General features: G+C 44.8%; 1 protein-coding gene across 1 annotated transcript in view; it reads right to left on the bottom strand.

The window, feature by feature from the left end:
* LOC120304766 (gamma-aminobutyric acid receptor subunit alpha-2-like) overlaps positions 1 to 23,853 on the bottom strand; it is a 211,418-nt gene that overhangs the window by 26,021 nt on the left and 161,544 nt on the right. Inside the window, exon 7 of the mRNA XM_039335715.1 lies at positions 20,445 to 20,588. Within this exon, the coding sequence (XP_039191649.1) occupies positions 20,445 to 20,588 (144 nt within the window). The remainder of the gene's footprint in view (positions 1 to 20,444; positions 20,589 to 23,853) is intronic.

Here is a 23,853-nt window from a genome sequence, read left to right as displayed (position 1 = left end):
CTGGAGATTTTTAAAAAGAGGCTAGATGGTCACTTGTCTGAGATGGTATAGGTTCTTCTGCTTGAGCAGGGGGCTGAATTAGAAGACCTCCAAGGTCCCTTCCAGCTCTATCCTATCCTATCCTATCCTATCCTATTCTATACCACTTTGAAAAAAAATGCTTATAGCATATTAATAGAACCAGTTAAATATATCTTAGTAACAGAACAAAATAACAGAGTTGGAAGGGACCTTGGAGATCTAGTCTAACTCCCTATTTCAGACAAATAGTTGTCGAATCTCTTCTTAAAAACTTCCAGTGTTGGAGCACCCACAATTTCTGGAAGCAAGTCATTCCACTGATTAATTGTTCTAATTCTCAAGAAATTTCTCCTTAGTTCTAGGTTAATTATCTCCTTGATTAGTTTCCATCCATTGCTTCTTGTCCTGCCCTCTGGTGCTTTGGAGAATAGGTTGACTCCCTCTTTTTCTGGCAACCCCTTAGATCAGGGGTGTCAAATTGCCAGCCTGCGGGCTGGATGTGTCACATAGAAGCAATGCCCACCCTAGCTCCAGCAAGGGGGAAAAAAATTCATGATATGTCACAAAACATCACATGATGCAGCGAGTTTGACACCTCTGCCTTGTTACTATGTGTAAGGACCCACCACACTTTGCATCTTAAGAAGACAGAACTTTTGGAATAATTCTTCCAACAGGCATCCTTTATTAAGAAAAAATGGTTGCAGGCGTTCTAGACAGGACTTGGGGTCCAAGCTCTCCCATTCAAGGTTTTAAGAGGTTCCTCAGTAGCCCCACCCAATCACCCCCTTCTTCCAGCGACAGTCTCAGGCATTACACTCCCATCCTGTTTTCCTTACTGCCGGCTGGATGGAGACTTCAGAGAAAACTACATGAAATGTAATAGCCCCATTGTTATGGTTAGTCCTTTTGGTGATACACACATCCAGTTCCTTTGAAGTATACCAAAGGAAGTGAGGGCCATAAAGCCCCTTTGTTCACCCCCTTCCCTTCATCGTATGACAGAATCCATAGAAGGCAGAAATGGGGTTTTCTATAATTGATAACTAGAGATGAAATATAATTGGATTCTGACATCCTGCCCCCTCAAAAATAAGACAGATCCACCTGAAAGAAAACAAAACAGGTATAAAAGTTAGTCAGGCTTGTTAGGATATTCTGTGTGAAACTTCTTCAATAGCTTCGGGGCTCTGACATGACGTTTATGGACCCACTCGTTTTGTGAGGGAGGGAGGTGTTTCCAGGCAACTAGGTACTGAGTCGCTCCATGATATCTCCTAGAGTCAAGGATTTCCTTTATTTCGAAGTGTTGCTCGCCCTCAACCATGATTGGAGATGGTGGGGGGGATTTTTGGCTGTAACGCTGACTGACGCTCTCTTTTCAGCAAGCTGCAATGAAAAATTGGGTATATTTGCCTGAGATTTTTGGGTAATTCTAATTCTACTGTTACTGGGTTTATGATTCTTTTAATTGGAAAAGGCCCTATAAATTTTGGTCCAAGTTTTTTACAGGGCTGTAGGGACTTTAGGTATTTTGTAGATAAGTACACCATTTCTCCTATAATGAATGGTGTAGGCTCAACCCTTTTTTTATCGGCTTGTGCTTTGTATACCTGCCTAGCTTCATCTAGTGCTTTTCTAACTATTGGCCAGGTGCCCTGTAATTGTTCCATCCATTCTTTCAGTGATGGGATTGTTGGTTTGTTTGGGGTTAATTCTGGCATGGGGTTGAAATTTTGACTATTGGCTATTTGAAAAGGAGTGTAACCTGTGCTGGAGTGGGCTGCATTATTGTAGGCAACTTCTGCAAAAGGGAGTAAGTCCGTCCAATCATTTTGCTGGAAATTCAAAAAACATCTCAAATATTGCTCAAGTATTGAATGACAATGTTCTGTTTGTCCATCCCCTTGTGGATGATGGCTAGATGTCAGTCCCTGAGTGGTCCCTAAGAGGGATAAAAATTCCTTCCAAAATGCAGATGTAAATTGCACTCCCCTATTAGAGATGATGCGTTGGGGTGTCCCGTGCAATCTGTAAATGTGCTGGACGAAAAGTTTTGCTAAGGCTTTTGCAGTGGGAATCTTTTGGCAAGGGATAAAATGCACCTGTTTGGAAAACAAGTCCGTGACCATCCAGGCAACAGAATTCCCATTGCTTTCTGGCAATTCCACTATAAAATCCATGGCTATTTCCCTCCAGGGGGCTGAGGGATTTGCCACTGTTTGTAATAGTCCTGGCGATTTCCCTTGCAACCTCTTTGCAGTAGCACATTTTGGGCAGCTGGCTACATAACTTTCTATGTCCTTTTTTATTGATGGCCACCAAAATTGCCGTTTAATTAAGTGTAAAGTTTTTACAAATCCAAAATGCCCTGCTGATTTTGTGTCATGGCAAAGGTGCATGAAAGTGACTCTTTGGGTTGTTGGTATATATAACTTTTCCCCTACCCAAGGCAACCCGTCTCTCATTGTGCACACATTTTTTTTCTGGAACCATTCATCTGTTTCCAAACTTTTCCGGAATTCAATTCCAGTTTGCCTGTCCAGTTGTGGTTTTAATTTAGCTTGGGTTCTTGTGGTTACTGGTGCTGCCAGTTGTGACTCTGCCATCATTGGTTTAGAGTCTGTGGTTCGTGCGCTGTTATATTGGGGCATTCTTTCTCCCTGGTAAATGTTTGAACTTAAATTGGAATTGGTGAAAATGCTGGGACCAGCGGGCTTGTTTGGGATTGAGTTTCCTGGGTGCTTTCAGGGCTTCCAAATTTTTGTGATCAGTCCACACCTGGAAGGGGATTTTGTTGCCTTTCAGGAACTGTTGCCACGTGAATAATGCCGAACGTATCCCGTATGCCTCCTTCTCCCATACAGGCCAGTGCTGTTCTGTTTATGTGAGTTTCTTGGATGTATATGCACAGGGTTGCAATACTCCATCATCGTTTTCTTGTAATAGAACAGCCCCCACTGCCACATCACTTGCATCTGCCTGTATTACGAAGGGCTTATCCATGTCTGGGTGCCTTAGTACTGGTTCGGCAGAAAAAAGTCTCTTTAGTCTCTCAAGTGCTGCTTGGCACTCCATTGTCCCTGTTAGTGGCTGGCTAGGTTTTACTGAGGATGCTCCCTTTGTTTTTAGCAACTTAGTGAGGGGCAAGGCTATCTGGGCAAATGAGAGGATGAATTGGTGGTAAAAGTTTGCAAAGCCCAGGAAACTTTGTAGTTGCTTTCTTGTGCGGGGTGGTGCCCAATCTAATACTGCTCTGACCTTCTCTGGGTCCATTTCAATGCCCTGGGGGGATATGCGATAACCTAGGTAGTCTATCCTTTCCTAGTGGAATTTGCATTTTGAGAGTTTGGCATATAGGTGGGCGGCTCGCAGTTTCTTTAAAACTGCTCTGACAAGGTTGACATGTTCCTCTTTTGTTTCGGTGAAGAAACAAGTAAACAAGGACCCCCTTAAACAGGTGCTCCCTTAGAACGTCATTGATTAATTGCATAAAGACTGCAGGGCCCCCTTGTAATCCTAATGGCAAGACTTTGAATTGATAGCACCCCATGGGGCAGTTAAATGCGGTCTTCCATTCGTCCCCTTCCTTAATTCTCACACGATAGTAAGTTTCCCTTAGGTCTAGTTTAGAAAATTTTTTCCCTTTCGAGAGGTGTGACAGCATGTCTTTCATGAGGGGCAGAGAGTATAGGTTGCTTTCACTGATAGTATTCAGGGCCCTATAATCCACACATAAGCGTAAAGAGCCATCCTTCTTCTCTCTAAAGAGGACCGGGGCAGCCACGTTAGGCTTGGCTGGCTCAATGAAACCTCTCTCTAGGTTTTTTTTAATGAATCTTTCCATTTCCTCCTTCTCCTTTGGGCTCATGGAGTATAATCTGGGCTTCGGGAGTTTTGCCCCAGGCCTGAATTCAATGGCACAGTCTGTGGGTCGGTGGGGGAGCTCATCCGCTCTCTCCTCACTGAAAACTTCAGCAAGGTCTCTGTATTCCTCTGGTATTTCTGTTAGTCCCTTTTCCTCTCCTATGGATGCTTTTTCTATTCTTGATTCTGGTAGCCCCCCTTGGTATTTTAAGTCCATAGGGTCCCCCTTCGGGAATTTGATTTCTGTCATCCTCCAATTTACCCAGGGGTTCCATTTTTTTAACCATTCCATCCCTAGGATCATTGGGCATTCCATGCCTGGGGTCACCACAAACGTTATATCCTCTTCATGTTTGCCCAGGGAGAGGTATATTGGTAGAATGGCTAGGGTAGCTGGCACCCCCCCTGCTATGGATCCATCTAACTGGCCAAATGAGATTGGTTGTTCCAGTCTCCTCGATGGAATGCCCAGATTCCCCACTAGTGTCGGGCTAATGAGGCAGCGGGTGCAGCCAGAGTCTATTAAGGCTTTCACCTTCATGGCTTCGGGAATAGGGGGAATTAATATAGTCACTGTCTTGAGGATGGGTGCGATGCGTCCACTTACCAGGGGTTCACCCTCCGAGCTGTCATCTGAGGCATCCACCGGCCCTGCGGTGTAGGCTGGAATTTTTTCCCCCTGATGAGCAGAGGTGGGGGGTTCCGCAATTTCCATCATTCTCATGGCAGTTTCTTTTGGCTTAGCTGAAGACTTTCCGGATTTGCTGATTGGGGATCTGTCTGGGTTGTGCTGGGGGGCTTTGGAGCCGCATTCTACAGCTTGATGCCCTTCTCTTCCGCACGTGAAACACCCCATTTGCTTCTTGGCTGTAGCCAATGGTTTCACTGGTTCGTGTGTCAACTCAGGCGGGGAGCGGCTCCATTGTTTTCCTCGGTGGTGTCTCTTCAATATGTCAATCACTGCTTCCTCTGCCAAGATGTACCATTCCTCAAGTTGGTGTGGGTCCCCTCGGGGCAGGCAAGAATCATATAGGTCATAATTTAGTCCGTCTTTGAAATGGCTAAGCAGGATGTCTTCTGGCCAGTTCAGTTTGCTGGCAATGGCCCGGAATTCTTGTGTATATTCAGCCACCGGGCGTTTGCCTTGCCTCATCGTTTTTATCCTTTCGTGGGTTTTGCGATCAGCCAGGGGGTCTTCAAATCGTCTTTTCAGAGAGGACATGAAACGGTTGAAGTCGCTGAGTTCTGGAGCATTGGAGTCATGCAGGTTCACCACCCAATCTGCAGCTAGTCCGTCCAGGGCAGATTGCACGATCCGGATGTGGGCTTTGTCGCTGGGGATGTCCCGCCCATATTCCTCCATGTAGCTGAGGACTTGGTTTAGGAAAAACCCCAAGCGTGTTGGCTCCCCTTTGAATTTCACCTCCAACGGCGGACGTCTTGGAATGGATCGGTGCCTCCGTTGTTGGTGGTAGTGTCTTCGTCCAGATCGCCATCTGTGGTTCGGTAGGGGGTGGGGACTACTGGATCAGCAGATGTCCCCGGGGCTGCCGGTTCCACTTCCCCCTCGGTGTCTCTCCCTTTGCGGCTCTAGGAGCTGGGGCGGCCATAGGGCTCAGGATTCTCCTCTCCTAGGGAGCTGAGAATTCTCTTCATCAAGTCAATAGCTTTGTCTAGGATCCAGTCTGAGTACGGTGCCCAGCTTTCTCCCTCTTCACTTGCGTGCAGGGATTTCTCCATCTCCTGCTTCCATTCTGGTTGCTTGATCCCCCGTCTCAGGGTCACCTTTCTTGATTCCTTTCCCCACTCACTTTTCTTTCCAATGCCCATTGACCAGCGAGGCTTGTGGTCCCGTGTCTCCACTACTTCTTCTCCTGAGGAATCTGACCTCTCGGATCCCAACATCTGGCAAGGTTCCAGTTGGGGCAGCGGCTCTCTTTCCAGGGAGTTTTCCCCCTTTCTTGCTCCATTGTCTGACATGGTAAATTTTTGCAAAATCCCCCGGCAAGGGTCTCCCTTCCAGGTGGATTAATTTTGCAAGTTCTGTCTAATGTAAGGACCCACCGCACTTTGCATCTTAAGAAGACAGAACTCTTGGAATAATTCTTCCAACAGGCATCCTTTATTAAGAGAAAATGGTTGCAGGCGTTCTAGACAGGACTTGGGGTCCAAGCTCTCCCATTCAAAGTTTTAAGGGTTTCCCCAGTAGCCCCACCCAATCACCCTCTTCTTCCAGTGACAGTATCAGGCATTACACTCCCACCCCCTTTTCCTTAGTGCTGGCTGGATGGAGAGTTCAGAGAAAACTACATGAAAGGTAATAGGCCCATTGTTATGGTTAGTCCTTTTGGTGATACATACATCCAGTTCCTTTGAAGTGTACTGAAGGAAGTGAGGGCCATAAAGCCCCTTTGTTCACCCCCTTCCCTTCATCGTATGACAGAATCCATAGAAGGCAGAAATGGGGTTTTCTATAATTGATAACTAGAGATGAAATATAATTGGATTCTGACCATGTTTCTAAAATAAAAAAGTAAAGATAAAAAATTTAAACAATGGAAACAAATAATAAAATAAATGCAAATGATTTGAAAGCTCTTGACAATGGTTTCTCAATCAGCATGTGAGAGAAGGGAAGAAGATTGATGCAAGTCCTTTGACTTAGATTCTCTTGATACCATAACGAATAAAAAAAATCAATTTAAATCACCTGACATAAATTTAGACTGCTCTATGGGTGAAATTCTTCCTAATCCAATATTGCACTATCATAATGTGACATAATTTCTCATGAGACTTCTCTGTAGTCCATGAGGGCAGGAACAAAACCATTTTTTTAAATCACAGAGAAGCAGATTCAGGATGGACTTGAGAAGGGACTTTCTGACTATATACATTGTCAGCCACTAGAACAAGTTGCCAGGTCCATGGTAAGTTCTCCTTTGCTAGATGTTTACAAGCAGAAACCTGTTATTTCCAGAGATGTTCTTGAGCATTTTGCACAAAGTAATGACAACAGGCAGTCCTTGACTTACAACAGCTTGTTTAGTGACCATTCAAAGTTACAACAGCACTGAAAAAATGACACGATCATTTTCCACATGACTGCTGTAGCATCCCCATGGTCACATGATCAAAATTCAGATGCTGGGCAACTGGCATGTATTTATGACAGTTGTAGTGTCCTGGGGTTATGTGATCATCTTTTGTGACCTTTTGACAAGCAAAGTCAATAGGGAAGCCAGATTTACTTAACAACTATGTTACTGTAAGGACCCACCCCACTTTGCATCTTAAGAAGACAGAACTCTTGGAATAATTCTTCCAACAGGAATCCTTTATTAAGAGAAAATGGTTGCAGGTGTTCTAGACAGGACTTGGGGTCCAAGCTCTCAAATTCAAGGTTTTAAGGGTTTCCCCAGTAGCCCCACCCAATCAACCCCCTCTTTCAGCGACAGTCTCAGGCATTACACTTCCACCCCCTTCTCATTATTGCCCGGCTGGATGGAGACTTCAAAGAAACTACATGAAAGGAAAACGGCCCCATTCTTATGGTTAGTTCTTTTGCAATACACACATTCAGTTCCTTAGAAGTATACTGAAGGAAATGAGGGCCATAAAGCCCCTTTGTTCTCCCCCTTCTCTCCCTCTTATGGCAGAATCCAGAGAAGGCAGAATTGGGGTTTTCTATATTTGATAACTAAAGATGAAATATAATTGGATTCTGACATCCGGCCCCCTCAAAAATAAGAGAGATCCACCTGGAAGAAACAAAACAGGTATAAAAGTTAGTCAGGCTTGTTAGGATACTCTGTGTGAAACTTCTTCAATAGCTTCGGGGCTCTGACATGACGTTTATGGACCCACTCGTTTTGTGAGGGAGGGAGGTGTTTCCAGGCAACTAGGTACTGAGTTGCTCCATGATATCTCCTAGAATCAAGGATTTCTTTTATTTCGAAGTGTTGTTCACCCTCCACCATGATTGGAGGTGGTGGGGGGGGGGATTTTTGGCCGTAGAGGTGACTGATGCTCTCTTTTCAGCAAGCTGCAATGAAAAATTGGGTGTATTTGCCTGAGATTTTGGGGTAATTCTAATTCTACTGTTACTGGATTTATGATTCTTTTAATTGGAAAAGGTCCTATATAGTTTGGTCCAAGTTTTTTACAGGGCTGTAGGGACTTTAGGTATTTTGTAGATAAGTACACCATTTCTCCTATAATGAATGGTGTAGGCTGAACCCTTTTTTTATCGGCTTGTGCTTTGTATGCCTGTATAGCTTCATCTAGTGCTTTTCTAACTATTGGCCAGGTGTTTTGTACTTTTTCCATCCATTCTTTCAGTGAAGGGATCGTTGGTTCGTTTGGGGTTAATTCTGGCATGGGGCTGAAACTTTGACCGTTGGCTATTTGAAAAGGAGTGTAGCCTGTGCTGGAGTGGACTGTGTTATTGTAGACAACTTCTGCAAAAGGGAGTAAGTCTGTCCAATCACTCTGTTTGAAATTTAAAAAACATCTCAAATATTGCTCAAGTACTGAATGACAACATTCCGTTTGTCCATCTGTCTGAGGGTGATGGCTAGATGTCAGTCCCTGAGTGGTCCCTAAGAGGGATAAAAATTCCTTCCAAAATGCAGATGTAAATTGCACTCCCCTATCAGAGATGATGCGTTGGGGTGCCCCGTGCAATCTGTAAATGTGCTGGATGAAAAGTTTTGCTAAGGCTTTTGCAGTGGGAATCTTTTGGCAAGGGATAAAGTGCACCTGTTTGGAAAACAAGTCCGTGACTGTCCAGACAACAGTATTCCCATTGCTTTCTGGCAATTCCACTATAAAATCCATGGCTATTTCCCTCCAGGGGGCTGAGGGATTTGCCACTGGTTGTAATAGCCCTGGCAATTTCCCTTGCAACATCTTTGCAGATGCACATGTTGGGCAGCTGGCAATATAACTTTCTATGTCCTTTTTCATGGATGGCCACCAAAATTGCCGTTTAATTAAATGTAAAGTTTTTACAAATCCAAAATGCCCTTCTGATTTTGTTTCATGGCAAAGGTGCATGAAAGTGACTCTTTGAGTTGTTGGTATATATAACTTTTCCCCTACCCAAGGCAACCCGTCTCTCATTGTGCACACATTTTTGTTTTTCTGGAACCATTCATCTGTTTCCAAACTTTTTCTGAATTCAATTCCAGTTTGGCTGTCCAGTTGTGGTTTTAATTTGGCTTGGGTTCTTGTGGTTACTGGTGCTGCCAGTTGTGACTCTGCCATTATTGGTCTAGAGTCTGTGGTTCGTGCGCTGTTATATTGGGGCATGCGAGATAGTGCATCTGCCAGGAAGTTCTTTCTTCCTGGTAAATGTTTGAGCTTAAATTGGAACTGGTGAAAATGCTGGGACCAGCGGGCTTGTTTGGGATTGAGTTTCCTGGATGTTTTCAGGGCTTCCAAATTTTTGTGATCAGTCCACACCTGGAAGGGGATTTTGTTGCCTTCCAGGAACTGTCGCCACGTGAGTAATGCCCAACGTATCCCAGAAGCCTCCTTCTCCCATACGGGCCAGCGCTGTTCTGTTTCCGTGAGTTTCTTGGATGTATATGCACAGGGTTGCAATACCCCTTCATTGTTTTCTTGTAATAGAACAGCCCCCACTGCCACATCACTTGCATCTGCCTGTATTATGAAGGGCTTGTCCATGTCTGGGTGCCTTAGTACTGGTTCGGCAGAAAAAAGTCTCTTTAGTCTCTCAAACGCTGCTTGGCACTCCATTGTCCATGTTAGTGGCTGGCTAGGTTTTACTGAGGATGCTCCCTTCGTTTTTAGTAAGTTAGTGAGGGGCAAGGCTATCTGGCAAATGAGGGGATGAATTGGCGGTAAAAGTTTGCAAAGCCCAGGAAACTTTGTAGTTGCTTTCTTGTGCGGGGTGGTGCCCAATCTAATACTGCTTTGACCTTCTCTGGGTCCATTTCAATGCCCTGGGGGGATATGCGATAACCTAGGTAGTCTATCCTTTCCTGGTGGAATTCGCATTTTGAGAGTTTGGCATATAGGTGGGCGGCTCGCAGCTTCTTTAAAACCGCTCTGACAAGGTTGACGTGTTCCTCTTTTGTTTCAGTAAAGATAAGAATGTCGTCCAAGTAAACAAGGACCCCCTTAAACAGGTGCTCCCTTAGAACGTCATTGATTAATTGCATAAAGACTGCAGGGCCCCCTTGTAATCCAAATGGCAAGACTTTGAATTGATAGCACCCCATGGGGCAGTTAAATGCAGTCTTCCATTCGTCCCCTTCCTTGATTCTCACGCGATAGTAAGCTTCCCTTAGGTCTAGTTTAGAAAAAATTTTCCCTTTCGATAGGTGTGACAGCATGTCTTTCATGAGGGGCAGAGGGTATAGGTTGCTTTCACTGATTGTATTCAGGGCCCTATAATCCACGCATAAATGTAAAGAGCCATCCTTCTTCTCTCTAAAAAGGACCGGGGCAGCCACTTTAGGCTTGGCTGGCTCAATGAAACCTCTCTCTAGGTTTTTTTTTATAAATCTTTCCATTTCCTCCTTCTCCTTTGGGCTCATGGAGTATAATCTGGGCTTCGGGAGTTTTGCCCCAGGCTTGAATTCAATGCTGCAGTCTGTGGGTCGGTGGGGGGGGGAACTCATTCGCCCTCTCCTCACTGAAAACTTCAGCAAGGTCTCTATATTCCTCTGGTATTTCTGTTAATCTTTTTTCCTCTCCTATGGATGCTTTTTCTATTCTTGATTCTGGTAGCCTCCCTTGGGGTTTTAAGTCCATAGGGTCCCCCTTCGGGAATTTGATTTCTGTCGTCCTCCAATTTACCCAGGGGTTCCATTTTTTTCAACCATTCCATCCCTAGAATCATTGGGCATTCCATGCCTGGGGTCACCACAAACGTTATGTCCTCTTCATGTTTGCCCAGGGAGAGGTGTATTGGTAGAGTGGCTAGGGTAGCTGGCACCCCCCTGCTATGGATCCATCTAACTGGCCAAATGAGATTGGTTGTTCCAGTCTCCTCGATAGGATGCCCAGATTACCCACTAGTGTTGGGCTAATGAGGCAGCGGGTGCAGCCAGAGTCTATTAAGGCTTTCACCTTCATAGCTTCGGGCATGGGGGGGATTAATATAGTCACTGTCTTGAGGATGGGTGTGAAGTGTCCACTTACCAGGGGTTCGCCCTCCGAGCTGTCATCTGAGGCATCCACCGGCCCTGTGGTGTAGGCTGGAGTTTTTTCCCCTTGGTGAGTAGAAGTGGGGGGTTCCGCAATTTCCATCATTCTCATGGCAGTTTCTTTTGGCTTAGCTGAAGACTTTCCGGATTTGTTGGTTGGGGATCTGTCTGGGTTGTGCTGGGGAGCTTTGGAGTGGCATTCTACAGCTCGATGTCCTTCTCTTCCGCACTTGAAACACCCCATTTGCTTCTTGGCTGTAGCCGATGATTTCACCGGTTCGTGTGTCAGCTCCGGCGGGGGGCGGCTCCATTGTTTTCCTCGGTGGTGTCTCTTCAATATGTCGATCACTGCTTCTTCTGCCAAGATGTACCATTCCTCAATTTGGTGTGGGTCCCCTCGGGGCAGGCAAGCGTCATATAGGTCATAATTTAGTCCGTCTTTGAAATGGCTAAGGAGGATGTCTTCTGGCCAATTCAGTTTGCTGGCAATGGCCCGGAATTCTTGTGTATATTCAGCCACCGGGCGTTTGCCTTGCTTCATCGTCTTTATCCTTTCACGGGCTTTGCGATCAGCCAGGGGGTCTTCAAATCTTCTTCTCAGAGAGGACATGAAACGGTTGAAGTTACTGAGTTCTGGGGCATTGGAGTCATGCAAGTTCACCACCCAATCTGCAGCCGGTCCATCCAGGGCAGATTGCACGATCCGGATGCGGGCTTTGTCGCTGGGGATGTCCTGCCCATATTCCTCCATGTAGCTGAGGACTTGGGTTAGGAAAAATATAACTAAAGATGAAATATAATTGGATTCTGACAGTTACTAACTGTTAGGTCTGTCATCTTTAGTATACCTTGTTTTGCTGGCATCCTGCCATAAAATGCAGGGGATGGGGAAGAGGATGGGGAAGTAGGAACGGGAAGTAGGGAGGAAGTGAGGGAATGGCAGGGTGACAGGTACCAGAGGTGTCAATCCAGAATGAACTGGCCAAATCAAGGACAGAATCGTGAGAATGGAGTGCAAAACTCAACCAAAGAGATACCAAACCTCAAAGCCATTCCCAAAATACCAAAACTGAATACTATTGGACACTGATGGACTGGTCAAGGGGGGAGTGCCAGGGAAATTGGAAAACCACAGGCTTTGTGTGGGAATATTCAGATCCAGTTTTATTTACAATGTAACCACTTGAACTTAGTAAAAGTGAACCTTTCACTTCAACCATGGAGTCGGGGGTCTTTCATTCCTAAGTGTCTAAGCTGGGAGAAGCCTGACATTAAGCTGGATCTGCAGCAGTGGTCCGTCTGGAGATACACCTCTACCATGGTGACCATGCACAGAATGTCCACTCACAAAACCAAACAGGAGGAAATGGAAGCTTAGGAAGAAGCAGCTTCCAAACCCCGAAGTGGTGAAGATTACCCTGAGCTGGAAGAAGTGGAGGCCTTCAATGACCGATCAAATCCCCAATGGTTGTTGGAGGCTGGGAAAAAAACAAGAATGGGAAGAGAAGCCCTCGAGCAGAAGAGAGAATTGATTCAGAGTCCAACGAGCCAAAGAGGAGTGTGGGGTGGTGAGAAATAAACTGGACCCCCCTGACACCCTCCTTGAACAGGCCATAATTTCTTGAGGGATAATTTCAAGATTTTTGAGCCCAGGGGGCTCAAGACTGGCCACCACCACTGTTATGTATTGAATATATATATAAAGTGGTGTTAATCTCTGCTAAAGTAAAACTAACTTAACTCCAACTGCTTGTGAAACTAAAATGAAACTAACCTTTAGATGACCCTAACTGTTAACTCCAACTGTTTTGGAGGGAAACTTTGAACATTCATATTTGGGCGGGCTTTTTCAAGTATTGTGATTGGTTAAGGCCCTGTGGGCTAAGAGTATAAATTACAGGCAATTGCCTGCAGTTTTCTAGTTCTAGTTTGAGTCAATAAATGATGTTGTAACTATGCTGGTCTGCTCCTTGCCTACTGAAACCCACTACACAATAGTGGCGACGAAGGTGGGATGCTGCAGAGGAGAGAGCTGCTGCTAACCAAGAAACTGAAATCACTGGGTGATAGGCTGGGTAAAGAGCCCCAGCAGGCCTAGTTCTCACCCGCCGCCTACCAGTAAGCCACATTGGAGGCACACTGAAATCACTGAATGTCAGACCAGGTAAAGAGCCCTGGTGGGCCCATGCTCCCTGCTCTGCCTTCCAGTAAGACACACTGGAGGCACAGACATACCTGAGGGATCTGTCCCCAGGACTCCTAAGTACAGCACAATTCCAAACAGAGTAGTACAGGGGCCTCCCAAAATGGCTAAAGTGGGAAGGCTCAATGAGTTCAATATTACTCATCCAGAACAGTGGAGCTCATATGTCTCCTGAGTAGACAACTATCTCCAGGCTAACCAGATCACAGATGATGGCCTGAAGGCAGCAATCTTATTATGTGTCTGTGGACAAGCCACGTTTGATATCGCTGAAAACCTGATAGCACCGGCAAGTATAGAAACTGGCCTACGCAGACCTCAAGAAAAAATTAAGGGAACATTTTGAGCCTAAACTCTCAGTAATTGCCTGGCGCCATGCATTTGAGCAATGTGAACAGAGATCCGGGGAATCTCCAGCAGAGTTTGTGGCAGCCCTTCGCCAAGCTTTGCGCCAATGTGAGTTCCCTGATCTGGAAGACTGTCTCAGAGACAGGCTCGTTTGTGGCCTGCATAATAGAGAATTACAGCAGTGCCTATTTACCATGGAAAAACTGACTTTCCAAGACGCATTGAAGGAAGTCATGGCAGATGAGGCTGTCGGAGGGGCAATGAAGACTCTCTGGCCACCTAAAACACACACCAGCCCCACAGCGATCCACCAAGAGACTACAGAAGGATCGGGGGAGGCCAGTGAGAGTGAAGAAATCGATCGTTTGCGGAGAGAGCCACTCAGATGGTCACACAAGCAACTTCCTCACACTTCTGCACAAGCTTCGGGGGACAGCATGAAAGAGCAGAGTGCAGATTCCACTCAGCAGTATGCCATGCCTGTAGAAAGCAAGGGCATATTGCCAGAGTTTGCAGAGGTCGTCAGCGGGAAATGCAACCTGCGACACAGCAGCACAAGGGGAAATGGCCCCCAGTACAGAACAGAGTTGAATACTGCTCGGGAAGGCATAGCATCCAATGCACAGGGCCCAACATTCCATCAAAGAAAAGATAAGACTCCAACTAAGACTGCAAGGGGTCTCATGCTCCATGGAGCTAGATACTGGATCAGCCCTGTCCATTATCTCCTCCAGGACTTTCAACCACATTTGCAAAGGTAGCCGATGGCAGGTCCCGCTCAAATCATTGAGCTTAGTGCTAACGGACTTCCAGAATTGCTGTGTTCCCGTAAGAGGGGAAGCTATCATTAGAGTACAATTCAGAGAGTTCGAGGGTCCCCCTCAGTGTAGTGGTCATAGAGGGACCGCGCACCAGCCTCATAGGACTGGACTGGTTCAAGGTCCTGGGTATCAGGGTGACGGGCATTCATCGAACACAAATAGCTGATCTAAAAGCAGTATGCCAACAATATGCTGACGTATTCAGCACAGAGCTGAGACAATATAAAGGGGCACCCATTTCACTCAACCTTGAACCAGCAGTAACTCCAATCCGATTAAAACCATGCAGGGTTCCCTTTGCATTGAAGCCTAAAATTGATGCGGAACTAGACAAGATGGTACAGCAGGGAGTGCTCCAACCTGTGGACTGTAGCCAATGGGAGACTCCAATGATGACCCCAGTTAAGCCTTATGGGGATGTTTGCATCTGCGCAGACTACAAGTGCACCATAAAAAAGGCACTACAGCAGAATGCTTACCCTGCACCAGTAGTGAGCCACATCTTCGCTTCGCTCCATGGAGGCCGAATCTTCGCTAAGTTAGACTTCACCCAGGCCTACCAGCAGCTACCAGTAGATGATGTTACTGCAGAAGCACAAACAATCATCACACACAGAGGCACATTCTGAGTGCGCCGCTTGTAGTTTGGGCTAAGCATAGCACCAGGGTTGTTCCAAAGTATTATGGAACAAACACTGAAGAACATTCCCTGCATCTGCCTGTATTTTGATGATGTACTGATCACAGGGGAATCAGCGGCAGTCCTGGTGGAATGTCTCCGTGCAGTACTCCAATGTTTCCACGAGGTAGGCCTAAAACTCAAGAAGGAAAAGTGCCAGATTGGCGTGGAATCCATAGAATTCCTGGGTTTCCACATCAATGCTGCCGGAATCCACTCATCTGAAGCAAAGCTAAAGGCAATTCAGCAAGCCCCCACACCAAAATCCAAGGGGGAGTTACAAGCATTCCTGGGCTTGCTCAATTTTTACCACTCCTTCTTACTGCATAAGGCTGCCCTGGCAGAACCGCTACAACGCTTACTGGACAAAAAATCACCCTGGTCTGGTCAAGCACCCAAGACAAAGCGTTCAAGGTGGTAAAACCATTGCTATCTTCAGACTCCATCCTAGCTAATTTCAATGAAAACCTACCAGTAACACTAGCCTGTGATGCCTTGCCATATGGCATTGGGGCAGTATTAAGCAACAGGATACCAGATGGTAGAGAGGCCCCCATCGCATACTATTCTAGAACGTTATCATCGGCTGAAAGAAACTATGCCCAGATAGACAAGGAAGCCCTCGCCACAGTGGCCTGCATTACGAAGTTCCATGACTTCTTATATGGACGAACTTTCACCATCTTTACAGATCACAAACCTCTGCTTGGTCTCTTCACAGCAGACAAACAGACATGGCAGATCCTGTCACTGCGAATGCTACGATGGCCCATTTTCATGGCTGCATACTTGTACCGACTAGTTCACAAGCTGGATAAGGAAATGGGCCATGCCAATGCTCTCAGCCGACTGCCTCTACCGTAGACTGATCCAGACCCAGCCTCAGCTTGTTGTATCCTGGCTATCCAGGACCTGCCTGAAGCACCCTTACAAGCAGGAGACGTTGCAGCTGAAACCACCATGGACAGAATGCTTAGCCACGTTCTCAACTGGGTGTTAAGGGGATGGCCAGAGACCCGGCAAGGCCCTGAGTTCCATCACTACATTTCTCAGAAAAATGAACTGTCGGCCCACAAGGGATGCATTCTATGGGGCAGCAGGGTCATCATTCCACCAGTCTGCGCTGCAGGGTGCTGGATTTCTTACATGAGGGGCACCCAGGAATTGTTCGAATGAAGGCTCTATCCAGGAGCTACTTGTGGTGGCCAGGCCTGGACAAGGACATTGAGAATCAAGTAAGGAGTTGCCAGGCCTGCCAAGAAACCCAACCGGAGATGCCACAAGCACCAGTGCATTGCTTGGACACCATGCATACCCCATGGTCTCATGTGCACATTGACTTTGCGGGCCCCTTCCAAGGGCAGTTGTTCTTAATTGTAATAGACAGTTATTCCAAGTGGTTGGAAGTGGCACCGGTCTCATCGATGACAACAACCAGGGTCATCCAAGAGTTGCCCCGGCTATTCAACACACATGGTCTGCCAGATGTAATCGTGTCCGACAATGGGGCACAATTCACGGCAGGAGAGTTTCAATCTTTCCTCAATGCCAACATGATTCGGCATGTAACATCTGCTCCATTTCACCCCGTGACCAACGGTCAGGCCGAACGAATGGTCAGGACCACAAAGGAGGCGCTCAAGCAGATGACAACTGGAGACTGGAATCATCGCCTGGTGAACTTCCTCCTGTGTCAACACACAACTCCCAGTACAGCAGCAGGTCGCAGCCCAGCGGAGCTCGACCGACTTCACCCAAGAGAGAGTAGTGGCAGAGACGGCTCAACCAAAGCCCCCCAGGAACTTACAGATGGGTGAATTGGTCTGGACCAGGAACTATGGAAGTGGGGCACCTTGGGTGGCAGCTAGGGTGACTAAGATAACAGGGCCCTAGTCATACAAGGTTATTCTGGAAAATGATTGCGTGGTCAGACGCCACATTGATCAGTTATGGCATCGGCAGGCCAGGCCAGTCCCGGGTGAGGATCCCGAGATTTTATCAGACACAGGGAACTGTTTTGCCCTGAGTTTGCCTATACCATCCATGGCCTCCTCTGGGGAAATGGAGGTATGAAGGGCCGTAGAGCTGCCGCCACTCACGGGTGACCTAAATGGCCATCACGAATCTGTTCAAGTGGAGATGGATAATACTCCACTTGAACAGGACTCTCCAATAACATTGCAGTGGTCCACCAGGATCTGTAGGCCCCCAGCCTATCTCAAAGACTATGAATATTGAACAGATGGAGGATGATAACTATCCTAGGGGGAAGGGGTGTTATGTATTGATATATATATATATATATATATATATATATATATATATATATATATATATATATATATATATATATATATATATAAAGTTGTGTTAATCTCTGCTAAAGTGAAACTAACCTAACTCCAACTGCTTGTGAAGCTAAAATGAAACTAACCTTTAGATGACTGTTAACTCCAATTGTTTTGGAGGGAAACTTTGAACATTCATATCTGGGTGGGCTTTTTCAAGTATTGTGATTGGTTAAGGCCCTGTGGGCTAAGAGTATAAACTACAGGCAATTGCCTGCAGTTCTCCAGTTCTAGTTTGAGTCAATAAAATTGCTGGTCTGCTCCTTGCCTACTGAAACCCACTACACAATAATTGCCCCTGACCCAAGCTGATAATGGAGCAGCTGCAGCCACAGCTGCAGATGCAGCACCTGTCCCCCATTCAGCCTCTACCAGTACCTCAGTCACCACCACCGGCCCAGCCATATCTCTGCGGAGGAGAGATCGTAGACCTACTGCCCTGGGGGTGAAATTTAATGGTTATCCTAATACAATAGTTCCAAGGTTGAAATTTTTAGCCTCGTCATCTTCTCCCAGCAGCTAGCAGCCCCTGCCATCACCAGATTACAGACAAAAGCTAACCTGCAGATACCGGATGAGTTACTAATAGTGCTGAAAGGGGCAATAGAGAAAGATGGTTTAAAACCCACAAAGCTGAGTGTACCACACAAGAATGCTTAGCCTGGATGGGTGCCAAGTTATATATCCTAGAGAGTCAGCACATCACGATCCTCCAGAGAAGCCATAATTCTAAAACAGTGGAACATTGTGGCTTTGTGAAAACTCTATACCTACTGAAACACCAGTTCTGTTGGCCATCTTTGAAAAAGGACATTGAAACCTATGTGGATAGCTGCCCTATCTGCTCATCAGCTGAAAGGCATCTAAGGTAAACCGCAAGTCTTCTTCAGCCAGTATCAAAACCTTAAGCATCCTGGAAAGAAATTTCTATGGACTTTATAGTGGAACTCAGGGAACACTGTAATTTGGATGGTAACTGACCTTTTCTCCAAACAAATATACTTTGTCCCTTGCTCCAAAATCCCCTCAGCACATATCTTACCAAGCTTTTCGTGCAACATGTCTATAGATTACATGGATCCCCAGAGCAAATAATTTTGGATTACGGGGTTCAATTCACTTTGCTATTTTGACAGGAGTTCTTAAAATTGCTTGGCACCACCCATGGGCTTAGCTCCTCCCTTCATCCCCAGAAAAATGGGGTGTGTGAATGCATGAATGGGGTCTTAGACTAATACCTCAGATGTTATGATAACTACCAGCAAGACAACTGGGCTGACCTTTTTCCTTTTGCAGAGGTAGCTGGCAATATGCTGTACATAGCTGCACTGGCTTTACACCTTTCATAGTTACAATGGGCCAATATTTGTGCTCATACCAGAGCTCCCCCCAAGCCAAACAACAAACTACCTCATTAGTGGAAAGGATTACAGAACTTCAAAGCACCTGGCCACTAGTCCACAAAGCTGTAGAAAAACCACATGAGACTTATAAAAAACAGGCAGATAAAAAGCGCTCCAAACCAAAAGACTTTTAACATAGGCAACAATGTTTATCTGTCTATCCAATGCCTCCAGTCTAGACAACCCTCTAAAAAATTAGGTCCCAAGTATGTTGGGGTCTTTCCAATTACTAAAGTCATCAACCCAGTAACAGTGCAATTGGGTCTGCCCAAATCTCTCAGATATATTCAACCAGTATTCCACTGAAGCCTGTTAAAACCAGCAATCACTTCTTCTTTACGCCCCACAATGAAGCCACCTCCAAACCCCATTCTAATCGAAGGGGAACATTTCAAAGTTAAAGAAATCTTAGACTTTTGCAAGCATAGAGGGAAAGTACAATACTAAACTATATGGAAAGATTTTCTTCCCTCAGAGACAGAGTGGGTCAATGCTCAACATGTTCGAGCCCCAAAAATTCTCTGCAAGTTCCAGAGCAAGTACCCAGACAAACCCTATTGAATAATAACTCTGTTTTGTCTCTTTTTGTCTTTCTCCCATAGGACTGATGTCTTTTCCAAGGGAGGGGGGGCAGAATGTCAGGCCTGCTATCTTCAGCACACCTCTCTTTGCTGGCATCCTGCCATAAAACTCATGGGAGGGAGGAGGAGGGTGGGAAAGTAGGGAATGGGCAGAGAGAGGAATGGAGGGAATGACAAGGTGACAGGAACCAGAGATGTCAATCCGGAATGAACCATCCAACCAAGGAAAGAATTGTGCAAATGGAATATAAAACTCAACCAAAGAGGTGCCGAACCTCAAAGCCATTCCCAAAACACCAAAACCAAATAATATTGGACATTGATGGACTGGTCAAGGGGGGAGGGCCAGGGAGATGGGTAAACCACAGGCTTTGCAGAGGAATATTCAGATCCAGTTTTGCTTACGCTGTAACCATTTGAACTTAGTAAATGTGAACCTTTCACTTCAACCATAGAGTTGAGGGTCTTTCTTTCCTAAGTGCCTAAGCTGGAACAAGCCTGACACTAACTTAATAACTGCAACTGTAACAAGAAAGGTCATTAAATGGGGCAAAATTCACTTAACAAACCATTTTGCTAAGTAACAGAAATGTTGGGGTCAAGTTGAGGATTACCTGTAGAAGATCTCTATATTCTAAATTAAACTGACAGGTTGACCGCATTTTGCATACTTTTTAAGAAAAGGGGAAAAGAAATACCGTATTTTCCGGCGTATAAGATGACTTTCTAAACCATGCAAATCGTCTCCGAAGTTGGGGGTCATCTTATAAGCTGAGTCGTCTTATACGCTGGAAAATACAGTATTTTCCGGCGTATAAGACGACTTTCTAACCATGCAAATCGTCTCCGAAGTCAGGGGTCGTCTTATACACCGAGTCGTCTTATATGCCGGAAAATACGGTAAATTGTATCTTGACTGTTAATACAAAGACGAACAAGTATTAAAGTGGATTCTTCATCAATGCTGTGCATTATTTTCTCTTCACCTTACTAACCTGTACTGGATTTGGCAGTTTCCTGTCCAATTGTTTGGCCTAGGAGATCATACTGATTCAACCTTGAACCATCTGAAGCTACTTCTACTGACTTTGATGCATTGAACGTCCACTTGTAGGTTACTTCTGCTGTTGTATATGCATCTGTGAAGGACAAAAAGAAGAGTCATTCAGAATATTTGAGATTATTAAATAATTTCAGTAAGTATGAATTAAATATTTAAATCTCCAAATAGTGATAGAGACAGTAAAACAGAGAGTATTTTACAATGTAACCAAATATGAAAAAAGGCACAACCAAAAATCAATTCTTTCCCAAAATAATTCATTTCACTTCCTGTAAGTTTGGCAAAGTCACTTCAATTTCTTTCTTTTAATGACACTTTCCTGTTTTTAGACCCTAACCACTTATATCTTCTTTTCTTTTAAAATTGCTGTTAACTTGTTCTGTTTCATCTCTGAATGTTTATCGAACCATTTCAACTAAAAGTCACCATAGTAAATATAACCAGAATTCACCAGTTATGTTATCATATTTTTTTCAGAGTGACACAGGGTCATCAAAACTATGAATATAAAAATGCAAATGGTTTATTAGCTTAACTGAATGCTTCCAATCTGCAGATAAGGAGGAGGGAGAAACCATGCTAGCATAGCTAAAAATATAGCAAGATTGTATAATTATGCAATTAGGATAGGATAGAATAGGAGCTGGAAGGGAACTTAGAGATTTTCTAGTTCAGCCCCCTGCTCAAGCAGGAGAACCAATACCATTTCAGGCAAGTGACTGTCTAGACTTTTCTTAAAGACATCCAGTGATGGAGTGCCCATGATTTCTGAAGGCAAGCTGTTCCACTGATTAACTGTCCTCACTATTAGAAAGTTTCTCCTTAATTCCAGGTTGCTTCTCTTTTTGGTCAGTTTCCAACCATTGTTTCTTGTCTTGCCCTCTGGTGCTTTGGAAAGTAGTTTGACCCCCTCTTCTTTGTGGCAACCTCTGAAATATTGGAACACTGATATCATGTCACCCCTTTTTCTTCTTTTCTTTAGACTAGCCAAACCCAAATCCTGCTGCCTTTCTTCATATGTTTTAGTCTCTAAGATCATCTTAGTTGCTCTTCTCTGAACTTTTTCCAAGGTCTCAACATCTTTTTTGTGGTATGGTGACCAAAATTTGTTGCAATATTCCAGGTGTGGTCTTACTAAGGTGTTATAAAGTGGTACTAATACTTTAAGTGGTCCTCTGTTTATACAACCTAGGATTGTATTAGCTTTTTTGCCTGCTGCTGCATACTGTTGGCTCATAGTCAAGTGATTGTCCACTAGAACTCCAAGGCCCTATTCACAGTTAATGTTTTGAGCATTAATCTGTACTTATATTTATATTTTTCCTGCCTAAATGTAAAACTTTGCTTTTCTCCACATTAAAATTCAATTTGTTGGATAGGGCCCATTGTTCAAGTTTGTTAAGATCTTTTTGGATCCTGAGCTTGTCTTCTGTTGGCTATTCCTGCCAGTTTAGTGTCATCTGCAAAGTTGATGAATTCCCCTTCTATTCCCTCATCTAAGTCATTGATGAAGATATTGAAGAGTATTGGGCCTAAGATGGAGCCTTGTGGTATTTCACTGTTTACTTCTCTCCATATGGATGTAGTACCATTGAGGACTACTCGTTGAGTACGGTTTGTCAGCCAGCTGCAGATCCATCTGGTGGTTATGTTGTCTATCCCATCTTTTTCTAGCTTACTAAGCAGCAGGTAGTGGCCTACTTTGTCAAATGCCTTATGAAATCTAAGTATACTATATCCACAGTGTTTTACTAGTCTACTAACTAGTAGACTAGTCTATTCATTAGTAGACTAGTAGACTCCCCCTCCTCTTTTTGTAGTTCTGTTTCTTTTGAGCAATTTGTATCTATCCATCAGTCCATCCCAGTTATGGGTTTTGTCCCAACAGATTTCTATAATGCTAACTATGTCATACACACCCTCATGTACTATTGCTTCTAGTTCACCCTGTTTGTTCTCCAAACTTTGAGCATTAGTATATAAACATTTAAGACTTTTACATCTGTCCGTGGGTATGTTTCCTGTATCTCCTGATTGTTATTTGATTTTTTTCTTTTTTCTCATCACTCCCTACCTCTTTGTTTGATTTTTTCCCTTGACATTTATGATTGGTTTTGTATTCTAGAGATTCTAATAATTGGTCCCCCTTCTCCCTGAATTTTAGTTTAAAGCCCTTCTAATGAGTTGGGCCAGTCTTTTTTCCCCTGTTTTTTGTGAGGTGCAGCCCATCCCTTGCCAAGAGTCAGTCACATAGAAATCGAAGTTTTCTTGGCAACACCAACCCTTTAGCCAGTGGTTTATTTCTAGAACACTTTTCCCCTCAATAGGTGTTGGCCTTTTGTTGGGAGTACTGATGAGAACACTACTTGTGTTCCTAACTCCTTAACTTTATTGCCTAGTTCAGTGATGGCGAACCTTTTAGAAATCGAGTGCCCAAACTGCAACCTAAAACCCACTTATGTATTGTTGGGTGGGTGTGGCCAATTGGGTGGGCATGGTCCATTGTATGGGCATGGCTGCAGTAGTAACGGCAGAACTGGGTGGGACTAAAAAGTTCAATCAATCAATTCCAACTTTGCGAGATCTTTTTTTTTCCCACGAGAAGTTGAAATTGATTGATTGATTGAACCTTTTTTTTTTGCACATGGCGGCGGAGGCCTAAAGCAAAAAGATTTTATAAAATCCAGCTGAAGGCCTAGGTTCACCACCACTGGCCTAGTTGCTTATAGTCTCTCAGGATTGTGCTCAGGTTCTTTGCTGTGTCATTTAACGCAATGTGAAGGAGAAGGCAAGGGTAGTAATCTCTTGGCCTAATTATTTTGATTAGGTTCTCAGCCATGTCTTTGATTTTTGCTCCAGGCAGACAACATACTTCCCTGGATTGTATGTCTGGTCTGCAGATGGCTGATTCTGTTCCTTTGAGAATAGAATCTCCTATCACCAGCATTTGCCTTCTTTTCTGGTGGGGGGGGTAGTCTGAGGGGTTTTTCTGTTTGTCTCAGGTGTGTTTGTTGATGTGACTTTTTAAGGGATATTTGGTGTTGTTTCTTTGCTAGGTGTCTGCATGTTTTCTTTGAGGGGGAGGTTGTGGGCCTATGTATTTCCATCTAGGGGGGAGAAATCAATTGCTCAGTTTTAATGGGGCTGCTTTTGGTTGGGTTAGATTGGACAGTAGAGGTTTGTTAGATGTGTGCTGCTTCTTCCTTTGCTTGTTGTGTTTCCTTCTATGTGTTGCATACCTCATTTGTCTTCCTCCAAGGGTTTATTGGTAGGGTCAAATACTCTGGAAGTGTGATGACCCAGGGCCCCAAATGGAGGCAAAGCAATTAGCTGGTCAGAAT

This window comes from Crotalus tigris, unplaced genomic scaffold, assembly GCF_016545835.1.
Source record: "Crotalus tigris isolate CLP2741 ecotype Arizona unplaced genomic scaffold, ASM1654583v1 scf7180000017648.698776, whole genome shotgun sequence".
In the NCBI taxonomy this organism is placed as follows: Eukaryota; Metazoa; Chordata; class Lepidosauria; order Squamata; family Viperidae; genus Crotalus; species Crotalus tigris.
This window is presented reverse-complemented; position numbering and strand designations above follow the sequence as displayed.